Below are 10,678 nucleotides of genomic sequence, written 5' to 3'. Positions count from 1 at the left end.
TTTATCTTGGTAAAAACTACTACACTATAACAGGGAACAAGTTGAGAACCGTCTCTACGACGGCCGTCGAGCCGTTAAATCTCAGCATTCATTCTGAGGTACAGCAGCCCATACAACGTACAATATTATAATTAGAATAATTGTGAAAGTGTAATAATTCTACTAGGCTTGTGGGCTTTCGAGACAGAAAATACAGTAAAAAAAAAAAAAAAAGAAGAAGAAGAAGAAGAAGACAAGAATGCTCTGAAGATCCCCAACTTTCAGTCCCGTTGTTCTGACAAACCATCCTACTTTGGCAAAACGTCTTACCGTAAGTAGTTTATGCACATTTCTGCTGTCACAGAGTAATTCCAGCACCAATGTAAGTAGGTATGACGGTTTGCCACTTAACTTTGCCCATCAGAGTATGCTTGTAGCTCATATTCATAAAGCCAGGATGGTTTGCCACTTCATTTTACCCGTTAAAATATGCTTGTAGGTAACATTCACAAGGGTAGCATGGTTTGGCACTTAATTTTAGCCGTCAGAGTATGTTTCTAGCTCTTATTAACAAAGGTAGGATGATTTGCCACTGAACTTTAGCTGTTAAAGTATGCTTCTAGTTCATATTCACAAAGGTAGGATGGTTCGCCACTGAATTTTAGCTATTAAAGTATGCTTCTAGCTCAGATTTAAAAAAGTAGGATGATTTGCCATTTAATGTTAGCTGTTAAAGTATGCTTGTAGGTGACATTCACAAAGGTAGGATGGTTTGGCACTTAATTTTAGCCGTCAGAGTATTTTTCTAGCTAATATTCACAAAGGTAGGATGGGTCGCCACTTAATTTCGTGTTGTGCGCATGCGCAGAAACAACGGGTAGGATGGTTTGTCAGGTAGGATGGATTCCCAATGTACATGTTGCTAGGCAACATGTGCACGTAAAACATACCGGAATTTTGCGGTTAGCTCAAGCTAAAACGAAATACGGGATAATTTCTCTGTGCTAACTCACAAAAATGGCGGTCAGCGGCAGCATATCTGATCAGAAAGTGGAGCTTCAGCGTAAAATCAAACTTCTTGGTATGTTTGTTTGAAATGCAGCAGGGTGCCTTGATTTAATTTCATGCTAGTGGGCAGGGGTTAGCTGGAATCAGCCAGCTAACTGCCATATTTAGCGTAAATGAATATACATGAATGCTTAATGGCTTATAATTCATACAATTAAGTCGAATAAAATAAGCGGGTTGTTAAGTATAAAGTTACGGGTCGCATATTTCCATGCATTATTATATTTGTCCACTAGAGGGCGAAAGAACAGCATGTTATGAGAGGACTGAGGCCATCACCAGGAAGCAAAAGGAGTTCATCCGTCAGCTGAGGCAGGAGAACAAGAACCTGCGTAAACAGCTGGCAGAAACTAAGGCTGTAAGTAAGGCGACCAGATCACAACAAATAAACACGGAACATGTTTTTAATTGTGGGGAAGTAGTCTCAAATTTGGATAAATCCAACTTACTGAAATAATAAAGGTTATAGATCAAGGTTAGGCACATTTTATTTCAATTTAGTTTTATTTATATAGCAACACATCACGAAAACAGTTGCCTCAAGGCACTTTATATTGCAAACTAACGACCCTAAAATAATATAGAAAAAACTCTAACAAGAAACCTCAGAAGAAACCTCCAGCAGAGCCAGGCTAAAGGAGGGGTTGTGGTTCTGCCACAGCCACTTGATAGTGAGGGGAGGTAAGTAAAGAAGACACACTCTAAGCCTATTGCAGGGTAACTGAGGGAGGGTTCAGGGTCACCTAATCCAGACCTAACTATAAACTTTATCAAGAAGGAAAGTTTTAACCCTAGACTTAAAAGTAGAGAGGGTATCTGTCTCCTAATTCCCAACTTAATGCAACTTTCCTGAAATAAGGACAATAAGGATAAAAAGACAATGATGTTTATTCTTATGCTCTCGTAGTCTTAAAATCATTTTTCTATCCCAGTGACTGTTAACAGTTTTGGTAACTATTATTCATCTGCTATTCCATCAGGTATTTATCCTTGGCTTTCAACAGGGATGTGTCCATAGATTGGTACATCTCTTTTGAGCAACACCTGACATTAGGAAAATTAGGAAACTCACACACACCACAACTAATTATAAGTGGTTTTTTAGTGTTTATTTTTGCTTCATTTGCTTTTCTTTCAGGTAATTTATGTCAAGTCTGTATAGCTAGTGGTGACTTGCACTTGGGCATGGCTTTGGCAGCAAAATACAGGTTAATCGGCACTTTCAAAAAAATCATTTCTACTGGGTAAAAGTCAAACATTAGAAAAAAGTGTCCTGAAGTGCAGTGTTTTAATAAATTAAAACAATCCATCCATCCGCTTCCGCTTATCCTTTTCAGGGTCGCGGGGGCGCTGGAGCCTATCCCAGCTGTCATAGGGCGAGAGGCGGGGTACACCCTGGACAGGTCGCCAGTCTGTCGCAGGGCCAACACACAGGGACAGACAACCATTCACACTCACATTCACTCGCACATTCACACCTAGTGACAATTTCGATTATCCAATTAACCTATCCCCACAAGCTGCATGTCTTTGGACGGTGGGAGGAAGCCGGAGTACCCGGAGGGAACCCACGCAAACACGGGGAGAACATGCAAACTCCACACAGAAAGACCCTGGCCTGATGGTGGAATTGAACTCAGGACCTTCTTGCTGTGCGGCAACAGTGCTAACCACCGTGCTGCCTAAATTAAAACTAATCAAAATAAAAGACACAGAGACAAGAGATAAAAAATGCTTTACACTCCACACATGGAGTCATCCAGATCAAATGTGTTTCAGTCATTGTCATGTCTTTCCTCTTAGCGTGATGAACATATAATCAAAGTGGCCTTTCAAAAAAGAGATATGGAGGGGAAGGCCTTCTGCAACAGCACAGTGAAGGTGAGAGGAAGTCAGTGTACACATCATGAAAAAATAAAGTGCAATAAGATGGGAATTCCTATTATATATTAAATAGAAGAAAGTTTTCACAGCACTCTATTGATTTCTATAAACTAAGTACAATACATGATTCAGTAGCTTGTAGAACCACCTTTACATCATGCCCGTTTGCTGCTCTAGCTATACTCCATACTGGTACTCAGGTTGTTGCACTCTATTTATTTGTACTACCTATTACTTGTTATTCTGTTTCTTTTTATTCTGTTTCTTCGTTATGTTTCTTTCACTCTGGGACTGTGTGCGTGAATTTCGTTCCACCTCATGTAAACATGTGATGCGAATGACAACAAAGAATCCTTGAATCCTTTAGCAGAATTAGGTTAATATCTTTTTGCTATTTTCTGACCAATGCACAGCGTGACCTCAGAATTAATTTGCATCTACTGCTAGGATGATTGCTGGACCAGCAAACTGACAAAACTTGTTTATATATAGGTGACCACATTTATTGATGATCAATTTATCATCAATCAAGTGTGTGATTATTCATCCTCTTAATTCCACTAGAAAGCGGTGTACACAGTTTTTCACAACCCTGTGAAAACTTTCTTTTTCATTACTGTATATAGTGTCAGTAAATATAGTTTTATTGTATGTTTTACTGACTGTACTGCATTCCTCACAAACACCTGTATGTTTTTCAGGAGGTCAATGAAACACTAAATGAACGAGTGCTGTTCAAGAGGAAGTGTATCAATGCCCTAAAACACACCAATGAGATCTACCAGTGCCGCTTCAATCAACTGAAGATGGAGTACCAGAGGCTGAAATCAGAGAGCAGCAGCGGTAAAGTATCCTCTGATGCTCACACTTGGAAAAAAATGGACGATGCCATGGTAATTACCTCTCTGACCCCCCAAAAAATCTAATTGTCTTGGGATTACTTTTTGTTGTTTGTTGTGCTCATTTGCAGACTTGTGCAAATGACAGATCATAGATCACGATGACCAATGATTTGTGTTTATGTTTAGAAACTGCGGGCTCTGGAGAACGATCTGGAGAAAACCCAGTTTAAATGCATGGAAGCTAAGAACATCATGATTACCTATCTGAAATTCAAAAATCACTTACATGTAAGTCCAGCATGCGAGAAAATGTTTTGTCACGCTTAAACTTATCCTCATTTGATGTGATTTTTGTTAGAGAATTTGTTAATTGTCCTATAATGGTTTGTCTCAGATATTTTTAAAACATCAGTAAATTTGTAGTGATTATTTTGCTATTCACACTAGCTGTTAACTCTCCATTATGCATTAGCAGATGTCTGCATGCAAGTGGAAGCACTCGAACATGAGCAGTGTTTTGTACACAGTCTATTATTCATTGCTGTTTGGCAGTTTTGCAGCAAGTAGTACATCTTCTCTGTACTCTGCGGTTGGTTGACTGTTATATGGGACTCTGTCTTGTCCCTGTTTATTCTTCAATTGACGTACTAGTTCTTGATTCCTGTTTTCCAACCGACAGTCAAATTTCTTTACATTTAAAGTTTCTTTTCCATTTTTTTTTGTGTGGTTTAATTAGAGACACACGTTGTTACTACTGTAAGAGCAAGTACGGTATATATAACTGCTGGCACACCATCAAAACCCCCTTTGACAGAAATAGCAAGTGATCTGTCTGTTTATAGTGCAAAAAAACACACTGTTACACACACAGGTGGAGATTTTAAATCCAGGTCAGGAATTTTTAAACCTGCTGAAAAACCCCCATCAAAAACTACAAAATACAAAGGTAATTACAGGATGTAAATCGATAAGTTCCTAATTTAAATACAATGTTAGCAATAAATAACAGCAACAATGGGACCTGACTGTTGAAAATCGTAAGGAATATATGATTAAAATATTTTTTTTTTCCTTTTTTAATATTGTGTAAGTGCACATTTTGTCTTGATTTGGTTTTAATTTCTTGATCACAGTCAGGTAATCCAAATACTTCCTTTCTCTCACATGGACACCCTTATTCTGGTTCTGTTTATTTCATATTCACTAACTTTTCCACCTTCACCACCTCAGGAGGAGAGTCTCACTTACAAGGGCCAGTTGGACTGTCTGGAAGCAGAAATCCTGAAGCAAAGAGAGGAGATGAATAGGCTGCAGATCACGAACAATGACCAACAGCTCTCCATAGAAGCTACTAAGGTGACCTATAAGCTCCTGTGTGATGAGTTAAGAGCATACATGTTTCCAGATACAGTGTAAGAATTAGAATCCACTCCCTATTGCTCTCATAAGTCAGATGATTTGCTGGAATCATAAATTAGGAGGTATAACTCGGAAACACCAATACACTAGCCTTGTTACCTTATCTTATCTTGTGAAGATAAAATGAAATGATTGAGGATAACATGTCTGTCCACACTTTTCTCAGACACCTCCTTCTGGTCTATATTATAGGTAATAATAATACGATTCTGTCATACTAACATTCTGTTTGTTTCACTGTCTTCATTCAGGTTAAGTGAACTGAAACAAGTTTTTCAGCCATTCTTCTTGTTCTTTGCAGGATGAGTTGCAGAAGCGGGAGGAGCTGCTTTACAAGGACTGTAAGGAGAGGGCGCGTATAATAGCAAGTTACAGGAAAAAGGTTAAGGAATGCAAGGCCCAGGCTGAAAAAGTCAATATAAGGGTGAGAGCCATAGGGTGACGCATATTGTATTTACAGCTTGAGAATGTGTTGTTAACTGGCTCAGACTTTAGACAAAATGAAGACAGAGAATGATAAAAATGTATTACATTTTACTTACCGAGAAATGTATAGCCGTAATTATATCTGTGGTGGAATAAATGTATCGCTGCAAATAACTGGAGATTTTCGCAAGGAAGGAAAGCTAAAACAGAGCAGCCTAAACCTAATCCACAGTGAAGGCCTCCCTATTCTTTTGTAAAATAAAAATAAGGGAAGAAGAGTCATTTACATTTGGAATGAATAATACCTGCAGGATCAGATAACTCTGCCAGAAAAACCAAGCGGTGAGGCCCAGCACATCATCACCGGGATGGAAGAAGAAGATTTGAAAAAAAATTTCTACTTTTGAGGAGGCCTTCAGGCGCATCAGCGAGACCACAGGTGTCACAGACATACAGGTATAAATGTTCCCACTGATTCTAGTACACACAGTGTAGTTGCTGTTATTCTTTTTTTTCATCCATTCTGTGTTTGTGTAGGAGATACTGGAGTGCTTTAACTCTCAGGAGGAGACACACCAGCATCTGGTGAAACTGAAGGAGGAGAATGAGAAAGTCCTGCTGCAGCTGAAGGAAGAGAAGGAGCTTCTGAGCCAACAGTTTGAGGAGATGAAATATTCTAGACAGGCTAAACACTCTAGGTGAAGTATAGACATCTGCTTGAGAATGGTTGAAATATATTATTACTCTTGTGATAAAAACAAGAAAACACAAATATTTTAGAAATCTGTCAAGAACTTGTTTAAAACTAAAAATTATATTTAGTCAGATAAATATCATTTATAACTTATTCAGTGTAACTTATACAAAGGTTTGAGCCGGCACACTGGACATAAAAATAATTTTTATGTCCAGAAATGCAAGTAAATAACAGTAATTTGACATCTTAATCACAAATAATAATGTACTTTACTGATTTTTTTCGGATTGTTGTCCATGAAATTGAATATTCATGGATAACAACAAAAACTCAGGCATAAAATATGATTTTGGTTTTTACAAATACTGTTAATTTAGGGCAACTGAGGCACATAAAAATAAATTTGGTAAGCAATGTATTTAAATTTTAATGCAACAGCTATCACAGTGTCTGTCTGTATCACAGCATCAGATCTGTGAGGGCAAATTATATGTATATGTATAAAAATTGTTCTAAAGCCTCTGCTCTTTCTCTGTTGTTTCATTAGTGACCAGCAGGCCCTGCAGGAGTCTGAGCAGCACCTGCAGACTCAGCAGCAGAAGTGTGATGCAGCCAAAGAGCGACTGGATTGGCTCTTGAAGACTCTCCGCACTGCCCAAGCTGGAGTTGAGCACCTGGCCAACAAACTTCAACACATCTCACTGGTAATAACGATTTTAACCAGTCATAATATTAAAATAGCCAGTTTATCACTTATTCCTAATATTAAAATATTTTTTTCCCCTCGCACACAAAGTTTTTTAAGTGTTTATGTTTGTTAACTCATCTTCTTCAAGAGTGAGGACACAGTTCCTGAAGTGCATCCAGATTCTGATCACTTTGTTCTGGAGCTGATGGCCCAGTGTGAGAAGAAATTATTGTCACTGCACAAAGAACTTCAGGGGAAGGATGTGCCTGGTATATTGAAGGAGCTGGAAAAAAACAAGGTGAGACAAAGCCCTCAGTAGCAACACAGCTATTTTAAAGACAGGTTCTGAGCTGGATGGAATATAGAAAACATTGCTGACATTTGCAGAGGTAGTCCTAGCAAAGATGTAGTAGTCAGAGTGGGAAAGGCATGGGCACAACATTGATTACATTGCACATGGCGTCTCTATTAACAGAGAATGTTAGAACATTATACGTATATAATATAACACTTATGAACAGGTGTCTTTGAGGAGTTGAGAGTCACCCGATCAGAGCTATTAGCAGGAAAATGTTTGGCAACATTGTCAGACAACTTGTACGCTATAATTAGACTGTCACAGTTTGAAATTTAAACACTCTGTCTGAGCTTGAGCTTTCCACAGCTTACATAAAGCTGTGTAAAAGCTGCTGTGTAAAAGCTGCTGTGCTTTCTTTGCTTTACTTATCAGGATGGAAAGGTAACCATTAGAGGCACCTGAAGTGTTTGCTCTTGATTGAACACTCAACAGCACCTTCTCACTTTGAGAATATGAGATACAGAGCATATGACAGGAAACATGCAACAGTCTGCCTGACATTCAACCATGACATTGATAATATGGGTCACAGGTCCATTTTTAAATGGTACGATCTTTGTAACTGACGCAACTCTGAGCTGATAATTTGGAAATCAGTCCAGCCTTATTTGCCTGGCTGGTGCAGTTGAACATTACTTGGCTGTCCTTTGTACCTCTACTAAAGGAGAATATGAAGTGTGGCAAAGATCAGTCTGTTCATCTTAGCTTTTGCAATTTAATGTTGTAGACACACACATTAGCCTAGTAACCACTGCTAACACTTGGGCTATGTTAAGGATCATATTGGATGATATAAAACAAGTGGCTGGTATTATGTGATAAGGTGGTTAAATTTTAATTAGCTTTTAACTAAGTTATTCACTGTATTTAAAACGGCTGTAATGATTCATTGAGTAAATCAAATCATTTGATTACAAAAAAATTTTTTGAAAAATTGAAACAGCAACACTTGTTACTGCAATCATCATTAAAACATTTACTGAGAAAAAGCTGGCAGGAGTCCTTCATCAAACCATCAAATCAACAAGTGCAAGCAGACTACAGTACAAATGTATGTAAGCAGATGATCTCTTAACTCTAAGACAATGTTTAAATTAGGCATCTTGCTGAAAGCTGATGATAGCCATTCCATTTTCTGTCACAGTGATACCTGCAGCAAGCTATTTTGCAGATTTAAACAAATATAAAATATCAAATTATATTAGTTAAAATGTAGTAATATTTTTAAATAGAAAAAACATTTATTTTTGTTTTGTTTTTCTGCAGGCCAAAACTCTGAGCCACTGATCCGGTGCTCTTAGGCTCAGCTGAATTATTGTTAACATTAATTAAGATCATCTTCATCAACATAACATCTGTTTTCTGCAGCAGGAAACACTGCATCAAAGCACAGGCCAAACCTGAGAATGCTGATATGCTCACCACACTTAACCCTTTCATGTATGAATTATGACAACCTCAATCAGGATTTTTTTCTTAAGTATTTTTGATCATCTTTAGGCATGAAAAAAAGATTTTTGAACTTTGTTTTTTTAAACATGTTCTTTTTTTCAAAGAGTTTTTTTTTACATGTCCAGGTGGACAACTGATGTATATGGAGTGACACGTCAGTGTCCAGTGTAGTGGTTTATGTGCAAGTATACCATCAACACTGACACAAATACAAGAAAACAGCCTTTGGGGTTAAACATGCAGACACATGCACAAAAGCACATACACACAAACACACACCAAATGTACCTCATCCAAGAGGTATCAAAATCTTCTGTGATCTTCTTTTTTCTTTTTTTTTCTTTTCCAAAAAGAAAGATTAAAGATTAATTTATTTTAATGCCTTAGTTTGGTTGTCTGTATACCATAATTATATATACCATAATTTATTGGCAACCTGTTAAGAACGTGGACTTGGATGTTTTATTTATCAGGGTACAACCTTAGCAGCCTTTCACCCTATGATAGCTGCGATCTTACAGGGGAGTATCCCTTTATTTATCAATTGAATAATTTTGGGAGGTGACTTGCAAAGTTACAGAAATGTTGTACTCATTGTTCCCCCTGGTGATATAAAAAACAGAAAAGGATGCATGTGTTTAGTGTTGCACACCTGTAGAGAATGAAACTATAATCGTTATGTTGCAATCTTTGTATCTCTACAGCCTGAAGAAGGCACAAGCCAGTAAATGTATTGCTTTAAATGTGAGCAGGGCTTATGACTCACAGATTTTTAATGGAATTTGAGATTTTTAGTATTTAAAAAATACAGCTTAATTTCTGACTTGATGTTTCTTTATTAGTTGTACATAAGAAGTGAAGAAAAACTGTCAGAGTACATCACCGGAGCCAAACCACCTGTGGATCAAGCACATGACCCCCTCCATGACAGTAAGTTGGTATCATTTTACACACAAACAGTAATGACTGCACACTGTCTACATCCCTACTTACTTCACCGCTCCTGTTGCAGAGAATGAGACTGACGAGGACGAAGCGAAGGTCATCACACGTGAAGCGCTGAAGCTTCAGTCTCAGCTAATCACTGACTCCAACTCCAAGAGAAAGACCAAGATGAAGATGTTGAAGAAGAAGGGCAAGTTATAATCCGACAACACAATCCTCAATGTCTCCCAAAAACATGAAATATAAAATGGGATGATTGTGCCCAAGATTTTCCACTACAATTGTTTCACCTCTGTAATTGTTATTTTGTGTCTTAGCCGGTGCTATAAAGATATTTAGTATACAATAAATGAAAACATGTATTTTAACAGTATAAGAGTATTAAATGATTTTCATAAATTGATGCTTCGTGTCTATACTTATTGTGTAACTGGGTTTGTTTTGGCAATAGTCAGGTGTCACTGTTGCACCAACACACTCTACCCCACCTCTGCTTTTTGAGCTCACATTTCACCCTGAGCCTTCCTGGAAGCCAATGAAAAAATACTGTTTTTAGTTTTTATTCTTTTTACCATAACTCCCTGTATAGTGTGTGGAATAGAACCCAGTAACTAGCAACTCCTTAGTTGTTAGTGTTGTTATTTTCCTGTTGATAGAAACCAATCCACAACCAATGAATGTTGTCAGTTTTATCTAACAAACCCAATGTATAGTAGCCTGCGGTGTACTGTAAGCCTATACTTGTGACGAATCCAGCCTTTATTCATGCTTGAATTACATCAGTCTTGCTTTGTCCTGCTATAAGTTACATATGTGAATAGGAACCCTCCCTGAAGTGCACACACCTGAACTATTTCTGCAACGGCTGGCATCTCAGACAGTGTTTGCTGCTTCTCTTCTCAACCACTTGTATGTTTGTG

At 37.9% G+C, this 10,678-nt stretch overlaps 1 protein-coding gene across 1 annotated transcript; it reads left to right on the top strand.

Annotated features, from left to right (window-relative positions):
• Nucleotides 1-745: 745 nt before the first annotated feature.
• Nucleotides 746-10,158, top strand: odad3 (outer dynein arm docking complex subunit 3). The gene is made up of 14 exons (XM_025908222.1): nucleotides 746-1,060; nucleotides 1,284-1,405; nucleotides 2,851-2,928; nucleotides 3,633-3,824; nucleotides 3,960-4,061; nucleotides 5,004-5,129; nucleotides 5,494-5,616; nucleotides 5,930-5,960; nucleotides 6,019-6,074; nucleotides 6,156-6,316; nucleotides 6,863-7,019; nucleotides 7,152-7,301; nucleotides 9,656-9,743; nucleotides 9,826-10,158. Exons 1-14 carry the CDS (start codon nucleotides 997-999, stop codon nucleotides 9,957-9,959), a joined length of 1,584 nt encoding a protein of 527 aa, XP_025764007.1. The 5' UTR covers nucleotides 746-996; the 3' UTR covers nucleotides 9,960-10,158.
• The last annotated feature ends 520 nt before the right edge of the window (nucleotides 10,159-10,678 follow it).

The sequence above is a fragment of the Oreochromis niloticus genome, linkage group LG6, assembly GCF_001858045.2.
Source record: "Oreochromis niloticus isolate F11D_XX linkage group LG6, O_niloticus_UMD_NMBU, whole genome shotgun sequence".
Classification (NCBI taxonomy): domain Eukaryota; kingdom Metazoa; phylum Chordata; class Actinopteri; order Cichliformes; family Cichlidae; genus Oreochromis; species Oreochromis niloticus.
The sequence above is the reverse complement of the archived record's forward strand: the minus strand, read 5'-3'. Positions and strand labels throughout refer to the sequence as shown.